The following is a 23,186-nucleotide window of genomic DNA, read 5'->3' as shown; positions in this document are numbered from 1 at the left end:
CCGGGAATGAATCTACAAAAAGACCAAAAAGGGAAAGAACAGAAGGCGCGAACAAACTTATAATATGATTCATAAAATTATCAACTTCTAATAGGAATGTCTGAGAATTACCATTGAATTTCGGAAGTAAATCTCCAAAATATTTGACCGTATTGAGATCTACGATTACTGTGTTTGCACTAGCTGAATTTCCTGTAGTGGTCATATTGGTTTTTCTTTTCGGAAAACCGATTTTCAGTGAATCGAATTGATCAACTAATGAATCAATTTTTAGTGATGTTTGAAAGGAAAAATAAAATAAAATTATCAATGGAAATGATTTTAATGAAAAAAAAAATTAAAATTGAATTTTGGACCAGGGATAGGTAAACTGGGATTGTTATCTGATGCTCCACTTACTTCTGTTTTTTGACTGGTGTTTTGGAACCTGGTGCTTGGGATGCTAACTCCAAACTCCACAGAGAGTCGTTGAGGGTTGTTTTGTGCTGTGTCGTTCCAGTCGGAGTTGGTTCACCGTCTTGGGATTCGCTTCTGGGCTGGTTTCGTACAGTGCACTTGTGTTGGAATCTCGTACAGGGTGTTTTTTTCGAACTTAACGTCGCACTTGAGATTGCTCGTTCGTTGGATGCTACTCTAAGAAATGGATTTCAGATTTTCCTCAAATCTGCATGTAGTCGGTTTTTTCTGTTCAGAGATCAACGTTGTACTTCGATTTTTGGGTTTTCACTAGTAACATCCCATCCTCGTCGCCAATTACTTTTTTTTCTCCCTTCAATCACGTTTTAAAAAAAACCAGATATTTGCAGGAAGCAAGTTTATTCTTTGGAAGTCGAAATAACAGTGAAATATAAAGTCATTCCTTCTTGTCGCTAAAGCGAGAGCTCAAGTTGTCTACTCTACACAACCTCGAATAGACTAGATATTCCCTCAAGGTTTGAATCAATATCAGCATTATGGTCGATAAGTGAACCGATAATATTAGAATAACTATTGCTATTAGCCTTCCCTAACAGTGTTTCCTCTAGTTCGATACTAACCCTTGAATATTTTACAAGTAAATCAAAAGCTTCGTCAATTGAGGGGCTAAGCTCATCTACCATATATTTATATATATGACCATAATCGTAAACTAAGTTGATTATCTCAAAATGATCACTTATATCAACTCCTGCTAAGAGTCGTAATTCATAACAGAGCTCAATGGGTGTATGACCTTGATTGTCCTTAGCATTAATATTTATACCATCTACTTTCAATAAAGTTTGAACAACCTCTTCATGACCAAAGACTGCTGCTAGATGAAGTGCTGTTGCTTTATTACTTTTAGTATTTACTTTAGCATTAATAAAGTTACTCAACCGATCAGGATTATTTTGTTTTGCACGTGCTATCACTTCCTCAATAATCTCCGAATAACCTTTGAAAGCAGCAAAATGCAATAGCGTATTACCATCATAGGTAGCACCAACAACTCCACCTTTTTTTCTTATTAAATCTTTAAACTGCTTAATTTTCTGCCCTTTATCTAACTTTTGACTTATTATAATAGTAAACAATTCCCGAGTTGATTTTAAAATAATCTCAGAAGGCACAAAAATACGTGACTCATATTCCTCCTTTACTTTCTCATTTGCATGAAACCTCATGATTGCGTCTGTGTTGTATACGCTTATTATGTCATGTTTAAGATCAGGAACTTTTGTATCTTCACAGAATTTATTAAAAGCTTCATAAAGTTTAAACTGTTCTAAACGTTCTAATGGCGTTTGATCATTTTCAGTTTTAGCATAAATATCAGCACCTTTTTCTAATAGGAGCTTCACAACCTTCTCATGACCAATTTTGAGTCCTTCAACTGCTGAGTGTAATGGCGTAAAAGCCATTTCTGTTTTATCGTTAACATCAGCACCTCTCTCTAATAGAAGTTCTATAATCTCCAAATGACCATTTCTTACTGCACAGTGTAATGGCGTAGAACCCATAATATCTTTAGCATGAATATAATCACCGTTTGGTAGAATATTCAGCAAAAACTTAATAGTTTCTAATAATCCTTCTTTTGCAGCTACATGTATCTGTGTTATTTTTCTTTTATAACTTTTTTCTTCTAATGATTTCTCTACTGTGTTACCTATTTTCAATCCAAATAATTTACTATCTGTTAATTGACAATCAATAAACTTACGAATTACATTGTACTTGTCGTCAATAAGAATATGGTCTAGGAAAAATTTCCATATTTCTTGTTTTAATTTTTTAGAGTAGTCAAGCCTTTCGTAAATTAATCTTGATGCAAAATATTCTGCAAAAGTACGATGAATGAATCTAGGCTTACTATCAATAACTCGTTCAATCAAACCTGTTTTTTCGTTCCCTAGTCTTATCTTGTCAATCAATTCGGATACTTTCCTCATTTCTTCCCGAGAAATCAATTTCTCCACTTCATTTTTGTCGAATATTTCATATAAAGCTAATTTCATATGATCTGCTATAAGTTCCTGGTGTTTATTCTCAATCAACCCTTTCATATCTGGATCGTCAATATTCATACCAGGCTTCTTTTCTCCAAAGCGAATTTCATAAAACTTTATGTGAATAAATCTCCCATATAAAGTAACCAAATCCTGCTCTTCAATTTTCCTTTTATTTTCATAAGAAAGCTCCTGCTCATTAGAATAATAAAAATCTTCGAACTTATCTTTGAAAACTTCAGCAACCATAAATGAGTGTAGCGGTATACTCAGAAAATCTTTATCATCTACGGATCTAGGAAGTTTATCTAGTAGTTCATCAATAAAAACTTCTGAGCGTTGCTCATCTAATTCATTAAGTTTCAACTTTGCTTTCCAAAATTTCCTTAAAAAACCTTTCTGTTCTTCGGGAAGGAGTGGCTCTAATGAATATGAAAATACACTAAGTTGATTTTCTAGTTTTTCTTGAATGAAATTATAAGGACGAGTAGTTATCCAAAGCTTTTCTACTTTAGAATTTTTTAGAACTTGCAGTAACTCAATAACTTTCTCTGTATAGATAGGGCTAATCTCATCAAGTCCATCAAACAGTAAAATAATCCTGCCCTGATTACAAAAATTATTAAATAGTCCTATTTCTAATAATTCAAGACCCTTAATTTCTTTCCCTGCACCTTCCAAACCGACTTTACTGTCTTTTACAGTTATAACACTGAGAACCTTTTCTATCATTTGTTCCCTTTTTTTCCTCTTTTCTGTTGTTTCTTCTTTTTCCTTTTGAAAGAGTTGAAAACCTACAGTCCTGTATAGGAATTTTATAGCTTCTGCCTCGTTGAGTTTTGTTTTCTTCTCTGTTTCTATTTTTAATACATTTGAATAATCTAACAAATTAATCCTTATAACCCATAAAGAATCCATCCTTAATGCTAAAGGATTCAGTACAGTAGACTTACCCATACCAGGTTCAGCAGAAATAATGACTACTCTGTCTTTTATATCTGTAATTTTCTCTGGTTTATACTTCTGAATAGCTCGTTCATTTGTATCTATTAAATCACGTAACTTAGATAAAGCACCATAAGATTTCTGCCATATCAAATCACCTCTGTTCAGTTTGAGCCAATGAATATTATGTTTTTCGTTATTCTTACATAAATCCTTAAAACCCTTACCTGTATCAGAAATTAATACTATGTCTTGATCTTCTTGAAGTTCCGATTTATCAAATTTCTCGCTATAAGTCACAAAAAACTCAGACTTTACTTCTTTGATCTTTACTTGGCGATTAAATGTTCGAGGAATATAATAATCCTTAACATCCTCATACTTTGAATCTATGAGTGCTTTACCTATCTTTATCTTCTCATGATTAATAAGCTTAGATAATACTTCTCCATCTATTAGATGTTTTGACCTATCATCTACTAATGTACCTAAACTTACCTCTTCTCCTTGAAATATAACTTTTCGTTTCTTCAGAAGTTTTTGTTGTGAGTCGTCAGTAAGATCAGTCAAGCTATTCTTATCATCTATTTTTTCTTGATATTTATCTCTTAAAGCAGATTTGAACTCATTAGCTGGGTGATCGTTCTCTTTAGTAATTAAGATGATTTTCTTGTTACCATTAAGTTTACTTCCAAGAGACCTATATAATCCTGCTACATCTTTATTTGTATAGTCGCATTCAATTATCAGTAAATCACGTTCTCCAAAAGCACTCAATACATGTTCTTTGATTAGTAAAATAGAGCTCAATCCCATGAAAATATATTCGCCCTCGTCTTGGTATTGACCTATTGCTTGATAAACTTTAATAGCGGTTAAATCATTTTGCTCAGTAACAAGGCTTAAAACTTTCTTATCTGAATCCAAGAAGTCATAGCTTTTTTCATTATCTTTATTATCCGTATATTCAAAAAGCTCCTTTATACAGCTCTCTTGAAATTCAATACCATATTCTTCAATCCGATTTTTATATAGTAGTGTAGGACCTATTAGTACTAAGCTATTAAGCTTGTCTTTTGCTTCTTCAAAAAAATTACCAACCTCTTCAGCAGTTGAAATAAATTCTTTTGCTTCCAAGTTTAGAGCATTAGCTATTCTTGCTTGAAACTCATATGCGATATAATCAGTTTCAAATCCTACAAACCAAGAACATTTTTTTTTGATAAATTTATCTAATGTCTCCTGGGAATAATTAACAACAAATGTTAAACGTTCAAAAAAACCCTCTATCTCATCCTTTATATCATTTAAGCTTTTCTCTGGTAAGTTTTTATTAAGAGGTAAGATTTCATTAATATTACTTTCAATATCACCATTCTCCATACCCTCCCAAAAAGCTTTCTCGCTTATTAACCTTTCTTTGCAGGTTGTAAATTCTTTTTTTGTATCTTTACTTTTTCCTGTAATTGTGAAACGATATTCCCTTAGCTTTTCGTAAATTTGTGAACTATTGTCATTTTTATCTATCAACTTGGACTTCATAAAATTAGCTTTTAGTTCACTCCTAAAATCATTTAAATTGCCAGGAAGTTTTTCATCAGCCTCTTCCCAGAAAACTCTACTAAATCTAACTTTATTTTGTTCATCTTCAACAAGGACATAATTAGCTAATTTATCAGTATTATTTTTAATTATTTCCTTACGTCTTTCAATCTTGATTATATCTCCATCACTTTTTTTAATTAGTAATGCAATTTGTTTAGCAAAGTCAAAAGGTTTCGAAATATCAAAATTATTGCTTGGGTGTTCTTTTTTATTTTTAAATCCTAACTCTAATAAGAACTCTCGAAATCTTTTAGCTTTCTCAGATAAATTATCCTCTTTTCCTTCTTTGAAGCTATCATTAAATTTTTTCCCTTCTAAAATTATACCCTCTCTTGATAAACTTTTATGGTCTTTTGCCAACCTAATCATTTCTATTTTATCAGGCTTAATTTTAAATTTATCAAAACTTCCCATAGCTTCCCAAAAAACTTTCTCGCTTATTAACTTTTCTTTGCAGGTTGTAAATTCTTTTTTTGTATCTTCACTTTTTGGTGTAATTGTGAAACGATATTTCCTCAGCTTTTCGTAAATTTGTGAACCATTTTCATTTTCATCTATTAACTTTGAATTTATGAAATTATTTTTTAATAGACTCCTAAAATCATTTAAATTGATAGGAAGTTTTTCATCAGCCTCTTCCCAGAATACTCTACTAAATGTAACTTTATTTTGTTCATCTTCAACCAGCACATAATTAGCTAATTTATCAATATTATTTTTAATTATTTCCTTACGTCTTTCAATCTTGATTATATCTTCACCACTTCCTTTAATTAGTAATGTAATTTCTTTAGCAAAGTCAAAAAGTTCTGATATATCAAAATTATTGCTCGAGTTTTCTTTTTTATTTTTAAATCCTAACTCTAATAAGATCTCTCTAAATCTTTTAGCTTTCTCAGATAATCTATTATCATTATCTATAAAGATAGAATGAAACTTGCCAGATATATCAATTATACCATTCTCTATAAGATCATAAAAATAAGAACCCAGAGGACTTTCCTCCGTTACAGGCTCTTTTTTTAGTATATACTGTAGTAACTCTTCTACCAGCCTAATTGAATCGTATTTCCTTTCTAATTGTGTAATCACCTCTTTTTTTATAGGAGAATCATCTCTAAATCTCAAATTCTCGGGTTCCTTACCTTCTATAAAATCCAAAATCGGAATATTATTTTCTAGTAGATCAAAGCTACTTTGTTTCAAATCATTATCAAAATCAATATTCGTAGCGATAATCAGTTTATTTATTTTACCATCATTATAATTCTGATGTATTTCATCTCTGTAAGAAAGAAAGTATTTCTCTAAGGCAAAAGGACGCTTATCTTTTTTATTTGAACTTGAAGAGTCTTCCTTTTCTTTGGACTTGAGTAGATCCCGTGGAGTAATTTTTTCTTCTTTATTTAATTTATGTTTAGCTTGTAAAAAATTATACTCATATGAACCTGGCTGATCAGTTTCATTTCTCCAAACCAAATCATCAAACTTTCCAGCATCAGGATCTTCTGTCTTAAAATCTATTGTTCTAAACTTAAAAGCACCTCCTTTTTCACCATTTAATCTCTCTTGAACTTCAAGTGCAATTACCATCATCCACTGCACTTGGTAAGCAATTCCATGATAAGATGTAAGTAGGCCTGCAGGTTTTCTATTTTTTTGTATATCTGAGCTCTGTTGTGAATTACTGAAAGTAGAAAGTTTTGGTCTTTTTGGACTTGAAGGCCATGATTTAGATTCTACATCAATATCCAGAAATTGGTGATCATGACTAGAAGTTTTTAGCTTTTTCGGATTACTGTCTTCTGGTTTATCTTCTTCAGAACTAGTTCTAATTCTTTTTTGTAGAGTTGATGGTTGCTGAGCAGAAGCTTGTAGGTTTGACTGAATATGTGGTTTTAATATTTGCACAATATCTTGTCTTTCGAGATGCTTGGCAGTATCCAGTGGAGTTCTATTTCTTTTGTTCCTCACACTATAATCATTAACCTTTGCTCCTTTTTGTACAAGTAATTTAATAACTTCAAGCTCACCTTCACGAATAGCAATATGCAAAGGTGTGTCATTATCTTTGTATTGGAAATTGATATCTAGGTTCGTTTCCTTTTCAAAAAGCCTTGTGATCTTTAGTAGCTTTTCTTCCTCTGAATCATTACTCTTTATAGTATTAATTAGTTCTTCTTCAGGTGTTATCTCGTCATCATAGTCAGAAGAGTCAGGAGATTGTTGCTTATTGTGTTGAATTTCTCGAGTACGTAGTATTGGCTCGAAATGTGCATTTTCTTTGTTTATTATGTGGATAGTGTTTATATCATTGTAATCTACACTATCTACAGATCTAGATACTGATCCATCTATAACCTGATTTAAATACCCTACACGTGGCGATTTTTCAATGATATGCAGCTTAATATGATACTCATTGCAAATTAATTGGCCCTCAATATCAGGCCTTCCCCATATAGGAGCTTGTAGTGTACTTCCATACTTTAAGCTGGTTATTGATTCATATAAACTTGGATTATTAGAGTGCAGTATCTTTATATCTTCACCGGTGTATTCAATACCAGCCAAATAAGCATTCCACAATTCATCATCACTAATACTAGGATCTGGAAGTACTACTGTAGGATCGTAATTGTTTTTAGCATCTCTAATAACTTTATTCCTTAACTGCTGATTATCTATAGCAAGCCTTCTACAAACGTTTCTTAATATTTGTACACTAAAGTCGATTTTGGGCTTCAATTGTTCAAGTCCTTGTGTAACTGAGTCAAAAAAACAATCTCCCCCACCAATTGCTTGTCCTACCTCAAAATTCTCTGGCAATTCTGGATTATCATCTGAGCCTTTGAAGCAGATTTGTGAATTTTGCTGCTTTACATATTTTATTTCTCCCAATATTTCTGAATCAGCTTTCATTTGTTTGAGTAATTTATTGAATGTTCAACTTTTAGCATAAATCCCTCTGCCCATTTGATATAAAGACCTAAGATTATATTAGATTTAGTTATATGCTATAATATATAAATTTGGCAATGCAAATAATTTTTATGCATACCTTTTCGGTTTTAGAGAATAGGCAATGAGAGTAGAAAAGTAGTGATTGTTCCATATGCCAACGTTTCGGTGACGTCTTTCCCCTTTATCAAGGCTTAAATACAAAATACTAAAATAAATTTTTAGTACAGAAAATGCCTCACTTTACCTAGTTGTCTAATAATTTGGTAATGTCTGGTAAAAGTATTCTGAGAAGCCCGTGGGTTATTAGTTCACTTCGACTTACTTTATGGGCGTGAACGCACGTAAACTTTTAGGTTAGGCTCGCACCAGAGACACGTCCGGTACCACCCGTAGATAGAGGAAAGAGAAGATACCGCATTGCGCAGCTACGAAGGAGAGCTCTCTGTGTCCAACATCAACTTGTTTTTGTTTACGTTTACCCCAATCCGAATCTATCGTTTTCGGCATATTTTCCACAAATTACACAATTTCCTGGCATGTCAACACCGAAATTCTTTATATTCAAGTCTTAAAACGCACGAAACACTATTACATCGAACACAAATACGATAATAAACATTCAAATATTGGGGTAAACGTAAACAAACATGGAATAGATGCACAGTAAATGTCAACAAAAACATAGAGATGTTGGACACACTTTTCTTGTTGTTTACGTTATCTTCCCCTTCCTCTATCTACGGTACCACCATTGAACTAACTTCTTTAGTTCAATGGGTACCACTAAGATGTCTAAAACACTGGTGTGAGCACTTGTCACTTTTTGCAAGCATCAACATTTCAGAAAATCGGGGATATGGGATCAGTTTCGTGGCGGCGCCACCATGTCATTTGCTTCGTTCTATCCTTGTTCTATCAAAGGAAGTCCAAGATACTCTCTCGTTTTATTTTGTTTAGCGTTGATATCGAATATCGATCAACGAGTGCAAAATATGAACTGGCCCATTTTGTCAGCTGTTAAGGAATATTTGTGATTTACAGTTCAATTTTCGTTGTAAAAACAAATTTGTCAACATTTCAACACTACCGAATAAGGGTTCAAAGGAGTATTTACTGTTCTTCTTCAAGATAATTTCCGTTTGACAACTTGAATTCGTGAGGGGGGTAATTCAATATGATTTTAATAAAACACAATTGATTGGTCAAATATCCAATATATTCAGTTGATAGAAAGGTAATTTTCACTATATCTACTCAGGAAGAATATTTGAAGAACAGACTCTAATACATTTATGTATTTCTGATTCTCAATACATGCTCACAATTCACATTATGTATTTTCAATACAGTTTCTTTGAAATATTGCTGAAGTTGCCATAAAGCTATATCCGTCCCGAATGTTCGTTCATCTGATTTGGTTCTGCCTCAAATTCCAACAACACCGAATTCTTAGCTGTCCGTACAGAAAACTGAACTTACTGAAAGAAATGCTGAATAAATGAATGTTCTACACGCCTTTCTCGAAACTAATACATTTTCACACACAAATAATCGCTTATGAATACAACATATTCGTTAGTCGTAGGAAAGTATTCAAATTATTTTCAAATATCAATTGACAATGCTCTGTCAAATTCTAAACAGCGCTACCTACAGTGGGAAAAACGAAACTGGTCCGATATCCCCACGAAATTAAAAACAATATCGAATCAGTGAATACACCAGAGTTTTAGACATCTTAGGTACCACCCAAGTCAAAACACAGAGGACACTCTCTTCTTGTTTAAAATGAACACTTGAAAATTATTTCTTCAAAAATTATGGACAATATACAAATATTATCATCCGCAGGTTCCATCATCCTCAGCAACACTAAGAAAATATACCATTTACCGTTTTCGACATGTTAGCTGGGGACAATGGGAGCTGCTTACATATTCTTCTCAGGTGTTCTCTGATTGGTGGTCGTGAAGAGATCACAACATTTCTTTTTTGGTTTAGCAGGGGAAAAATCTGCAAGTCAGACGAACCACCCTCTCCTGAGGGGGAACAAGTGTGGGGATTCTTACTCTCCTGAGCTCGAGACCCACTAAAAACCCTTAACTGCTCCTTGAATATTGGTTCCGGGCATTTGCCTACAAACCGTTCATCTCTTAGTCGGTTTTCTTCTCGAACACTATCGTGCTGGGATTTATGTGTGTATCCTATATGAATCTGTTCGTCAATCGTTTCTTGTGGAACTCGTTTTATTACTTCTGGGTTGCGGTGTCGAGTTGCTATGCCTGTGTCGTCAGCATATAACGTTAGCATGGTTCTTGGATTCTTCGGAATATCGTGAATGTATATGTTGTACAGAAGTGACCCAAGTACTGATCCTTGGGGTACTCCACCCTCTATATCTCTTGTGGAGAATTGTCGTCCTTCCACTTTCACGTAAAATCTTCTATTTTTGAGATAATTCCTGATCAACTTGCATATTTTGATCGAATATCCAGCACATCTCATCTTATATATTAATCCTTCATGAACTCTGTCGAATGCCCTGGCGACGCCTAGTAAAACAAGACCTGTAGCTTGTTTATTTTGGAATCCCTCTGTAATGTATTCTGTGAGCCTAATTGTTGCTCTGTTGAATGCTCTCCTCTGAATCCGAACTGGTATTAGTTTCAGATTTTCGGTTTCCTCATTTAGCCTCGGGGCTATAATTCTTTCTACTACTTTTTCTAACGCCGACAGTAGACTTATCGGTCTGTAGTTTGTGGGAACTTCTTCTCTTTGAATGGTTTATTGAACACTATGACTTCCGCTGTTTTCCATTTTTCTGGGTAGTGTTCTGTCCTCTGTCCTCATAATTCCATTCGCCATATTTGTTAGAGCGGCTATGCCTTTTCTAGGTAATTTCTTTAACATAACATTCGTTATTTTATCGCTTCCGGGAGCTTTCCTCTTCTTCAAACTTCTAATTATTTTCCTGATTTCGTTTGGCGATGTTGGTTTGTCTATTTCAGCAGACGCTGGTAATTCATCCAGTTCTTCATCATTTTCTTCAACCAGTTCTTCCAAATCTTCATTATCGTCGTCTATCCTGTAATTTATTCTCGATTCTCGTTCGATCGAGTCCGCCAATGCATCTGCCTTATCAGTATTGGTATACGCCATTCCCCTTTCTCCGTGTAGGAGAATTTTAGTCTTTTCTCCTCGTAGGCTTTTTTGCATTCTCCATGCAGAATGATCGATTGTATTCAGTTCTTGAACCCTTTTGTTCCATATGCATGTTCTTAGATCTTTCAGGGCATTTTGCAGAACTTGGCTATGGCGGTTGAGGTTCCTTCTATTCAGATCATTTTTATTCATCCGATATATTCTTCTGAGTCTTCGATTTTCTCGTATAAGATCTTTTACTTCTTTAGGCGTATCGCCATGCGGATGACTTGGTGATGGTCTCTTAACTCTTTTCGTGCTTTTTTCGTAAGCTTTCAATATAATCTCTTCCAGTTTATCAACCTCACATTCCAGATCCTCTGGAGTGCTTATTGTTGAAATTTCTGTTATTTCCGATTGTATTAAATGGCTGTATTTAACCCAATTGGTATATTATCTTATTTCCATCAAGGGCGGCTCGTCAGAGGAGGCAAGGGAGGCTAAGCCTCCTCATAAAGCTTAGAGCTTAAATACATTAACTTCGCGCATGTCCTCATTTTCAGAAAGTAATTTCTATATAAATTTTCCGAACACCTGAACTAGATATTCAGATAAAAATTAGTTAATTTTTCGGTCCTCCGCTCATAAAAATCCAGCATAACAATCATACAATCCACCGGCTGCGTACGCGTCCGCCGCGTCGAATGTGAATATTTCCTAGTACTGCCTATTCGGACGGAGGCTGTTGGGCCTGCTGCCTCCGTTGATAGTGTAACTCACGCATACGTTCTCTGGACTCACATACTAGCCGAACAAGAATTCAGCTGACTTACTGTACCATATTCGCCCGTAAAATCACAGCCGTCTATAGAGAAAGCCTGGAACACAATCTGACAACGCAGCAGATTGGCCAACTTGGTGGGCCGACTTTAGTTTAGTACGTAGCGCTGTATGCTTGCGTTTCCGAATCCTATAAACGTTATTAAATGGTTATTGAAATGTTTTTTTGATGGAAAACTTGACAGAATATAGTATGATGCTCTACTTATTCAATAAATTTAATTTATAGCGGAGAAAATAGTTTGCACAAGAATTGAATTCGGAAAATATTCCTGAAATGATTTTCAAATCAAATGAAATGATTTTCATTTTATTATAGGCAAATGATATTTGTTTTTCAATTTATAGTTCAGCAAGAACCACGGGAGTGTAGGGGTTTCTCTTGCCATAAAATTGTGTAAACGAAGATATAAAACCGATCATGAAATACTTGAAGGAGCTAGTGAACGGGACATGTATATAGGAATGTGAACATATTGCAGAAATGAATCGATATATTGGGTTGAACAAGTTCAATTGCACATTTTTCACAATCAACTCAATAAACTATCAACAATCAACTGAACAAAATATTCTCAAACATAACATCATTTTTAAATACAACATATACTCAAACATAACATATTCTATTCTTAAGCATAACATTATATTCTCAAACATGAAATAATTATTAATTAGATCATCAAAATCTTATTTATCGGAATTTGAAAAAGCCTCGATTTCATCATTGTTCCTACTTAAAATTGTATTCCTTCTAGACTGTGGATCTGTTCTTTTTTTATAAACTGGTTTTGAAAGATAAGCTTGACAATTTGGAAACATTTTTGGAACCGCGTTTTCTGTTAATTTTGGACATCTTAATGATATGAGTTTGAATGAACCATCCGGCTGTAAATGCTTATCATGTCTGATTATATATCGGACTCTTCAAAATGTTTTTCACAAACCCCACTATGAACGGTGGGAACGAAATTTTTTCGAGGGATATATTTGAGCCATAAAAGCTTTCTTTCTTCATTTTTGAGGAAACCAAAGCAACTCACATAACCGTCTTTCCGGGTTAAGAAATAATTACTTTTACAAGAAGGTACACAATATTTCTTGACCATGATTGAAAATGGCTTCTTCACGGAAGTTCATAAGGCTATGTGCTTACGGTTAAAAAGGTAATCCAATACAAAATGCACTATAACACTACTTACACTCTTCACTATAATGTATCACAAAACGAAAAAACTGAAAAGCCACAAGATTTCACAAGTTTTACACTACTTGTTTCAAAAACTTCACGCCGACGCGGTTATTCACCAACTAAACTTACGAATTACAAGCGTCATGCGTATCAAGGACATGATAGAGTCGGCCCTACTGCGACGTTGCATTTTAATCGTGAACCAGGCTGTCCTTAAAGACGGCTATGGTAAAATGTACCAGAGGAGGCACAGCTCCCCTGTTCTCCATTGATTCTTTCGTCTTCGACTTCGACTATATTCGCTTGATCTCCGACGGTAGGGGCGTTGTCCGGCGGTAGTTGTTATGATTTCAATTTTCAATTTGAATGTAACGACTTCGTGGAGAACTGGAACTTCGGGAAATTTGTGATATATTCTTGTTAAGATAGGTTGTTTTGTTAGGGCGTTAGGGGTAAGTACTGATACGGATCAAAAAATAAAATGGAATTGAATATTGAGAATTAACTGTACACGTTGTTAAAACCTTTACAAGACCTACACTAAAGTTTACCGAAAATCGTCAGAATAGAAGTTTCAGTGTTGTTTGGTACGATAAATGTGATTGGTTAACTGGATCGATCAAACGGGAAAAATTATTTTGCTGGCCATATTTACTATTTTCTCATCAAACAGAATATACTTCATGGATCAAAACGGGGTTTTCAAATTTGAAAAATTTACCGCGAACTATCGAAAGGCATAACAAGTCAAAGGAGCATATAGCATCCTCTTGCATTCAAAATTAATCTTAGAACTGACAACTTTTCATTATGTTGAAGAAGTATACTTTATTGACTGATAAGAGTTTGTTCCAACACTCCACGAAAACTATTAGCCTCCTCAGCTCTCATGACCACGAGCCGCCACTGATTTCCATCAGTTTTTTTCTTGTTTTCTTCTCCAATTGTCAATTCCACGGGATTGTGGTTTGAGGTTCCATCTTCCAAAGTTTCAATCAAGAATTCTTGAGTTATATTTTTCAATATCGCGATGTCTATTATATCTGGTATTCCTATACCAAAAGCAAGATATGTCGGTAACTCTGGTTCAATCACTATGGCATTTTGTTTTTCGGCGAAATCCTTGAGTTTTTTGCCATTTCTATTCTCTGTTCTGCTATTCCATAATGGGGATTTACAGTTGAAGTTGAAATCTCCGATGCAGATTTTCGGGTTTGTTCCTTCCAACATGTTGTTTATCTCTTCTTCCAATAAATTGTTTTGTGGTAGCTTGTATGCCGAGGTAATTTCGACTCTTTGTCGATTTAATTCGGCAACAATCGTCACTGCTTCTGTTTCTCCTTGTGTTTCGTCGGATCGACTTTTGAAGTAGTGTTTCAAATCTGTTCTCACCAATATTACTACTCCTCCTCCGGTGTTTGTAATTCTGTCGCATCTATATGTTTCATAATTCATGAAATTCAGTCATCTGTTCCAGTTTATTCTTGTTTCCTCTAGGGCTATAATATCAGGTTGTCTCTCTGATATTATTTCTTCTATCTCGGCTTTCCGAGTGTTGATCCCGTTTATGTTCCACGAGATTATCTTGAGCGATTTCTTCCTAATATCTGTACGGTCCATTAATTCAGTATACTGAATAATGCTTGAAGTTTTTTCTCCATTTCCCTCTCAATTTTCAACATTATCTTGTTGAAATTTTTTTCCGTGAAGATATCTAAATCATCGGCTGATTCAGATATCTTTTTCTTCTCCTGTTGACTGTTCAAATCCTGTTTCATTGGAAGCTTCTTCTGTTCTACTTTTTTCTGAACCGGTTTTGGAGTCTCCCTTTTCTTTTCCTGTTCTGCAGGTTTGGCCTTCACTACTTCCTGAATTTTTTGAACAGTAGTTGTTGTTTTTGTTACCGGCTTTTTCTGTTCAGCTGGTTTTTGGGAATTCTTCTTTCTGGTCACCAGCTTGAACTCCCTACATCCTTTGTAGATAGCCGCTTCTCCACATTAGACGCATGTGGCATTCTCTCTTCACCGTTTCTGGCGAGTGGGCAGTCATTGCTGCTATGGCTTTCTGAGCATGTTCGTACCTTTGGCACCTGAACTACTGGCTTGGACTTTCAGGCCTCTTTTTGTGTTCAACCACAAAACAGAGATTGTAGAGTCGCTTCACTTCGAAGATTTCCTTTTTCTGGGTTTTAACCAGGTAGAGAGGTATATGGGCTTCTTCCCTTCTTCGTCTTGTTCGATGTCATTCTGCACACCTCAGCGTCCGATATTCCCTGGAATATCAGGTCGTTCTTAATCAACGCAAGATCAGCGTCGATTGGTAAATGCCTGAGGATGGCATATATCTTCTTCTCCTCCTCCATTTGGTAGGTAAAAAATTCTTTACCATGCTACTCGAAGAATTTTGAGATTTTTCTTAAATCATCTACAGTTGACGCGATGATTTTTATACCGTCTTCAACTACACTTGCGCGGTTGTGGTTGATTTTTTTTTGTGTAGAGAGCCCACAAACTCTCTATCTTATTCAACCTACCGACTTCTCTCTCACAGGCGGAGTCCATGTTATTTTAAGTCTATGGTTACGACCAACAAGGTAAACAGTGTAATTGCATTAAGGACCCTTAATTATAATTTTTCCTTTTCTTTTATTATCATTATTTTTCTCTTCACTGGTGGATTTGGTCAATACACGACATATTTGAACGTGATAGCCAAGAGCGGAAATAATTAATATTTGTGTTACTGGACAAACATACAACTTTTGTGGATTTTGCCCTTCCTAGAATCCTGAAGGCCGGCGATACCGTTGTATCTGCGTCAATTTCTGAGTCCGGATGCCCTTGCAGCTGCGTGTCTCACCCTTGAGGCCGGATACCGTTGTATCTGCGTCGATTTCTGAGGCCGGATGCCCTTGTATCTGCGTCTCTCACCCTTGAGGCCGGATACCGTTGTATCTGCGTTTCTAACCCTTCAGGCCGGATGCCCTTGTATCTGAGTCTAATCCTTCCCACAACCGTCTGAACCCTACCCAATTCAGAACTATATTGTATGCTGAAAGTAATTCATCTGAAATATCGGTTAAGAGTCATCATTAAGGAGTTGGTAGCTTAAAGCTACATTCACAATCAATTCACGGGCCGAAGTGCACCATTCACAATAAAATTCAAGACAAAATTTCTTGCAAGTTGCAAACTATCATCGCCCGCGAATTGATTGTGAATGCAGCTGTAGATGTAACTGATTCCATGTGTGCATTTCACATGAGATTTTCTCTCGCCAGTTGAACCTGTTGTCGTAGCTACGTAAAATACATACCTGTATAATATAATATGCAATTGTTGCTGTTCTAAGGAGAGGATTTCTCTAAGCTCTTTTTCCTTCTCTCTACTGCGCCCTAGAGCCATAGCTCTACAACCGTTTCAATCAAGAATTCTTGAGTTATATTTTTCAATATCGCGATATCTATTATATCTGGTATTCCTATACCACAAGCAAGATATGTCGGTAACTCTGGTTCAATCACTATGGCATTTTGTTTTTCGGCGAAATCCTTGAGTTTTTTGCCATTTCTATTCTCTGTTCTGCTATTCCATAATGTGGATTTACAGTTGAAGTTGAAATCTCCGATGCAGATTTTCGGGTTTGTTCCTTCCAACATGTTGTTTATCTCTTCTTCCAATAAATTGTTTTGTGGTAGCTTGTATGCCGAGGTAATTTCGACCGTTAGGTGTCTTTAAAGTGCTGTCATTCGTAAGTATCTTCGAAGTAAAAAGAATTCTACAAGCATCACTCTGACCAGCGCAAGGTATTTTAAAAGCAGGACAGTACAAGTGACTTTATTTTAATGAAGACACTGTATTTAGTGACTTCATTTTAATAAAGTATGAAATGGAAAGAGGACAAACGCATTATTCGTATTATTTTATACATTGCCTAGAAGACCAAGATATTCTATACATTGCCTGGGCATTGTATAAAATGCCTTGCTTCGCAGGTAACATATATACGGGGTGTCCCAAAACCAGCGAATCAAACGTCACACCACGATAGATTAGACCAAATACTATTGAATGACACCAATATTAGTTCAGCGAAAATGTACCGTTTCCAAAATAATCAGAATTTTATTAAAATACCTAAAGTTGCCGATTTTCGAACTATTTTTTTCAATCACAGGGTCAGTTTGTGACAAAGGATAGAGATTTTAAATCATATTAATCCAAGATTATTGTTTTATCACACCTAATTAAAATTATTTCAAGTAGTTAATCGAAACCCAAGTAAATGTAAATTAAAACGATTGTTTTTTCTACATAATTTTTATTACTCATAATAAACTCCCTCTAAAGGTGTGATAATATGGGAGAAAAACGCTGTCCTTGATCACAAATTGGCCCTGTGATAAGAAAAATAGACCGAAAATCGGCAATTTCAGGTTAGGGTTTTTTGGAAACGGTACATTTTCGCTCAACTAATGTTGGTGTCAATCTTTGATCTACTCAACGGTGGTGTGACGTTTGATTCGCTAGTTTTGGGACACCCTGTATATATAAAACAAATTGTACTGAGAAACTCAAGAACATAATAATGGTCCTAGGTGAATTCCACATAACCTACTGATAATGATTGTGAAGAGTTATACCTTTGTAGTTCCCTAGGGCCAGGTTGCTCAGTTTCTGGATTAATTTTGACATTTCCGTTCAATTCATAAATCTTGGCTTAGATGTTTTGTCCAGTAGAAATCTTAAGATGAATCTTGGTTTAAGGTTGTTTTTCACTGTGTTATCACCTAAGATAATTGAAAAATCTCCAAACTTTTCAATGTAATAGTAAATTGAACATAATATGGGTAAGAATCAGCATTTTCGATAGTGCTCTAGACAGCCAATGTCTATTTCAAGTAGAAACATAATAAAGCTTTTTCGTAGCACTCTTCTAAATTTGTAACGTTTGAGGAATTTGGAAATCTCCATTTCTGAGGTTCACTGGATTGTGATTTATACAGATCGATAGTAATATTGTAAATGCTTTACTTCTGTTAACTCAACTTTTATTCGTTATACTTTCACACGCACAATTAAATCTGCAACACTTTTGAGATCATGCTAAGAAAAAACTACAAGTAACTATCAAGAGATATATTACTACAACACATCAATTGAATATAAATTAAGATCCTCTGTAATTTTTGAAATTCACACATACATATATGGGAACACTCAGCATTGATCCTGCAAACAAAGCCATATGAACAGCTTTATGGGCTAATCCCACCCTATGCTTTGGGGGTAAGGTCGAAGTATGGTAATTCTTGATTTGAGAAAGATTTCTTGTGGCAATTCTTGCTAACGACAACATAGCTGTAGAGAAAAATGAGTTATTATCACAAAACGATTACCAACTGTAATATTACCTGTAATTGAAACAAATTTCGCTATACCCAAATTTCAATTTATGTAAGTCAAGAGATTAGAGATTAGGTAACAAAAATATCGGTCATAGAAAGGTAATAACCAGAGACATCCATGGATAAAAACCATAAAAGAAAGTGTGTCTGTCACTAGCGTCACTGTCAGTCCCAGACATAGACAAGACCAAAGATATTACACATGTAATATCTTTGGACAAGACACTTTAGTTCAATGCAAGACAGAGATATGTTCTTCTATATCTCTGAGACAAGACAAAAGTCGTAGATACATTGAACTTTCTTTAGTTCAATGCGTAGATACGACAAAAGGCGAATTTTGGCGCTGTAACCACAGCTTACTATGGTTATGGTTATGTGTGACGTCATAGTTACTGATGACATTTATTGGAAGGTGTCAAACTAGCAGTTCTGTCTGATTTGTTCGATTAATGGATTTCCAAATAAATTAATAAATTGAGGTTAGAGGAATAAGGAAAGAGAAACCATATCAAAATATGTTTCAACAAGGAGAAGATAAATACTTTTATGGAAAGTACCAATTGATAGAAGGACTTGTTTATCCCTGCGAACATTGGTTTATGTGTCCATATCGATGAACATCTGATAATCTGAATCTGATGGAAAGAGACATGGAATATGAATTCAAATTCACACATATATCTTTCACCAGTTGGGATCTAAGCTTCATGTTTCTCAAATAATGAGCAGCAAAAATTTTTATATCAGTAGTGATAGTGGAAATTCAAGGCCAAGGAGAAGCATTTCAATTTTCTACTCTCTGAAACGACACGAATTGAAAATACCATTGCTTTGTTTAAAGGAAGATCTGTAATATTAAAAGTTATTAGTAACCGTGCCTTTTAAAATACCGTTTTTTTACACTCCTTTATATTTGTGAGTTTGTTATAGATAAAGATGATTTTGCATTGAGGATTCATTATTTCACTATCTACACAGATACTTTTCCATTTGATCGTCTAGATACTCATTAATTCATATTTTTACTTGACGTAGTACATGGACCCTATATACTATGAGTGTTCTGGGTATGGAGGGTACCCTCCATAGTTCTGGGTGTGTCCTTAAACTTACTCCGAGAGTAGAGTATGAGTATGGTCATGCTCAGAGAGCATACTCTGAGGAGTACGTTTGTGAACGCTTCGGGTAATCAGAGCTTACTCAGAGCTTGCTTTGAGTTAGTTTGTGAACGCAACCTCTGTGGTCCAAAGAGACTAGCGTCTATTTCTTGTGCCTTACAAATGAACCCAGAACACAGAGTGTCCGACAAATATTTGTAATCATATTCTATGGTCGGCAGCGCGGGCAAATTAAAAGGTTTAATCAAAGAGTTCCTCTTTGGTTTAAAAACCAAAAGAGTAACAACTCTTTGATAATATTTCGAACCGTTTCCAATTTTATGTTGTTTAATAGGAATAGGCAGGTAAACAAGATTAGGCTCAGGTTCTCTTCCTCAATCATCATTGGATTGGCAAAGGATACATTTTATTTCAAATAATATACGTTATCATGGTTAAATATAAATACTTTCAGAGATATCAATATTAATGAGGAATGATGTGCAACTACTTTGTAATTGCAAAATAGCATTCTTATGTTATAATTATGAGAATAAATATATGTTATGTTCCTCAGTTGAGTAGAAAAGCTCCATCTTCCGCTGAGGTTAAAATAACGACCTATCATCATTAGCAAAATTTTTCCAGCTTGTGAATTGAATCTTTCTGTAAGTATTTATTCCAGGGGATGGTATAATGAAGTAACAATAAACCTTAATTCAGAAAGGGATTCTATGGAATTGGGATCAATGATACGTCAAAGAAAATTTTAAATAGTTTATTGAAACAGGTACTGTATTCTACACAGATTAAGGAGAATGATTTTTTTTCTTTGATTTTTCATTTCTGGTTGAAAACAGTGATCTCTGTGGAACAATTTTCATATAATGTAGAATTCTACTTGTAGAAGGTACGGAATTATTAGAATCTACAGCTGCGAGTGTAGGTGAAAGCGGAGCTAAAATATTTTTAATAACTTGAAGTTTGGTAGGAGAATGTATGTCCCTCAAATGTCTCGCAATTTTGTTCCTGATATCTCCTTCTCTACGGACCTCTTCAAGTCTATTTTCCTATCAACTTCATTTTGAATTAAATTCTTCTCTTTTGTGTCTTCACACTCCTTCACCTACTACTGTCTAAAACAGGGGATACAGAAAAATTAACCACTACTTTGAAGTATAATAACAGAGGAGTGCACTCAAATAGTTTTTATCTCTTTTTTTCCTGTATCATTAAAGATATATGTATAGAACCCCAATAAAATTTTCCTCTGCTTACACCGAGATCTGGAACAGGTTCTACGATCTGCTTCTTGTTGCCATTTCTTTATACCTGCTTTATTGTTTCAAGATTGTAGAAGTTGCTATTTCTCCCTTTCGAAAGAATATCTATAGATAATATACACCATGCTATTATAAGGACAATATTTCCTACAAGCACCCAAACATAATACATAAATATCCATAACAAGCTTTGTGAAAAAAATAGAAATAGAAAAAAAGGATGTGCTAAATGTCCTAAACCCAATAATGAAATATTTTCATATTACCTTGATAGTTGACTCCTTCCTATGCAACATGTGATATGAAATAACTATTCTCAATCTTCAATGGCATTATATCATATTGCTACAATTATGTTAAACCACTCACTAGTATCAGTTTGACAGTTTGGTCCTCCATCCCCAAGTAGATTTTCTTTCCTTGAAGCAGAAACTATGTGAATCAATACAAGAGCAGATATATTCATGTATGCAGATGTTACACAATGTACATTTGAGTTGGCATTTTTGGCAATCGCTGTCTGTTTTTCGAATAAAGTAGGTTTTCTTTAGATGTATTTGAAGGTATTTTCCATCCATCTTCACATTCTATTAATAAATTTTTATCCAAGCTGGTCATAGTTTCATGACGAACTCTTATTTCTTTGACTTTACTGCAGATTTTATCCTTATGACGGGATATAAGTCTGTCAACAAATTGCATGATTGCACATATAGACCATATTAGTGAGGTTAGAATCACTGAGTTGGCGGGAGATCCATATTCAAATTTTTTTACATAGGAATCGACTTTAAGATGGAATATCGCTAGCTAGAAGTAAATGTTAATATAGAGACATGCAAAATTGGGTGCCGCAATTATTAGAGGTTGTTTCCAAGTACATTTTACATCACAATATACTTTTATATGTCCTAAAATCAAAATTGAACACATTATTATACGGAATATATCCGTATGTCGTAGATCATTTCTGCTATACGTCAATCATACGAGGAGCTAAATGCTCATACTCGTACCGGCGTTGCCACGTCTGTCGTCTACTTTTTAAGCCACAGAACATTTGAAAACTGTCAACCAGTGTTCATCTCTGACAGCCTGTCAACTCATTTCACATGTCTTATTTATTTTTATTTTGTTATCAGAGACCGTTTATTATTTACATTTTTCATTAATATTCTTTGTGAAATTGTGGTAATAATTATATCAGAAAATCTGTATTGAATAGATGACCAATGCAACACAAATAACAGGGTTGCAATCACTTACAACATGATTAACAACAAGAAGTTTTCAGCGGAACGTTAAATTAAACTGATATATCTACATATAACAACATAAGGGTCCTGTAACGTTCCTCGAACAACTGAAGAACATTAGAATCATTACTTGGAAGACTGAACCTGGTCGAAAGACCCTCTCGGTCAAAACAAAGATTTGGACCATTATAGGCCCCTCCAACCTTCTAGCCTCACAAAAATTGTGGGGACAAGCAAAAGCGTCATTACAAGTAAAACTCCTCACTTGACGAATATTTTCGTTGTTTCAAGGTATAAAAGAGTGGTATTTAACTTCATCTAGAGCTCTAAGAATATATATTTGGCAATCTGTAATAGATAAATAGATATATGAAAAGTAAGTTGATATTAAACTTTTGATATGATAACTATCATCATCATATATCAAGATTTCTGAATTAACTATAAATTTTCTTTCAGTGAATACAAAGAGTACCTAATTTATTGAAATTTCGAAAACAAATCAAGAAGTGGCGGATTTTATTCCCAGAAGATAAGCCAGATGTACGAAAGCATTCAGAGCGTAGCAGCCTACAAATACTTTATAATTAGCCTTTTACCTAGGTTACTCTATAAAATATTTGGAACATAATATTCGAGGAAAGTATTTCACAAAACGGTTAGCACAGATGAACTGATGTATATTTAGAGAAGGGAATAATGACCAACCTGTAATAAAATACTGCTTTGAGGATTGTGAAACCCTGGATCCATATGGAATGCGTCTGGTAGACCATTGTTCCTGGCCTTTATTTCTACAGCGTTTGTACGGGTAATAAGAGATGGAATGAATATTTTCTCAAAATGTAAATACCTAATATTATGTAATTTAGTTGTATTAAATATTCTTGAAAAGATGCACTGTTTCATTGAAAAGGTGTATTCAATATAGGTATATATAAAACAGGAACACTATAGTAGTAGTAATAAACTTTATTGAAAC

General features: G+C 34.6%; 1 protein-coding gene and 2 long non-coding RNA genes across 4 annotated transcripts; 1 reads left to right on the top strand and 2 right to left on the bottom strand.

The window, feature by feature from the left end:
- Window positions 1-303: 303 nt before the first annotated feature.
- LOC123308712 lies at window positions 304-8,344 on the bottom strand. 2 transcript variants are annotated; one of them, XM_044891485.1, is made up of 3 exons: window positions 8,230-8,344; window positions 8,083-8,175; window positions 304-8,010 (listed from the first exon to the last, which is right to left on the bottom strand). In XM_044891485.1, the coding sequence occupies exon 3, from the start codon at window positions 7,941-7,943 to the stop codon at window positions 897-899; it is 7,047 nt and encodes a 2,348-aa protein (XP_044747420.1). In that variant the 5' UTR covers window positions 7,944-8,010; window positions 8,083-8,175; window positions 8,230-8,344; the 3' UTR covers window positions 304-896. The 2 variants fall into 2 exon arrangements, with proteins under 2 accessions (XP_044747420.1, XP_044747421.1); XM_044891486.1 differs by having other exon boundaries at window positions 8,083-8,300.
- A 9,937-nt stretch (window positions 8,345-18,281) lies between these two features.
- On the bottom strand, window positions 18,282-18,747 carry LOC123307523. The gene is made up of 2 exons (XR_006536983.1): window positions 18,572-18,747; window positions 18,282-18,518 (listed from the first exon to the last, which is right to left on the bottom strand). It is a non-coding gene; the product is annotated as an uncharacterized LOC123307523 (long non-coding RNA).
- Window positions 18,748-22,033: 3,286 nt separating this feature from the next.
- Window positions 22,034-23,100, top strand: LOC123307379. The gene is made up of 2 exons (XR_006536973.1): window positions 22,034-22,580; window positions 22,664-23,100. It is a non-coding gene; the product is annotated as an uncharacterized LOC123307379 (long non-coding RNA).
- Window positions 23,101-23,186: the final 86 nt, after the last annotated feature.

The sequence above is a fragment of the Coccinella septempunctata genome, chromosome 2 (assembly GCF_907165205.1).
Source record: "Coccinella septempunctata chromosome 2, icCocSept1.1, whole genome shotgun sequence".
NCBI classification, from domain to species: Eukaryota; Metazoa; Arthropoda; class Insecta; order Coleoptera; family Coccinellidae; genus Coccinella; species Coccinella septempunctata.
This window is presented reverse-complemented; position numbering and strand designations above follow the sequence as displayed.

Excerpts from the sequence above, each read along its gene's own strand:
- LOC123308712 (XM_044891485.1), bottom strand. The coding sequence starts at position 7,943 with ATGAAAGCTGATTCAGAAATATTGGGAGAAATAAAATATGTAAAGCAG.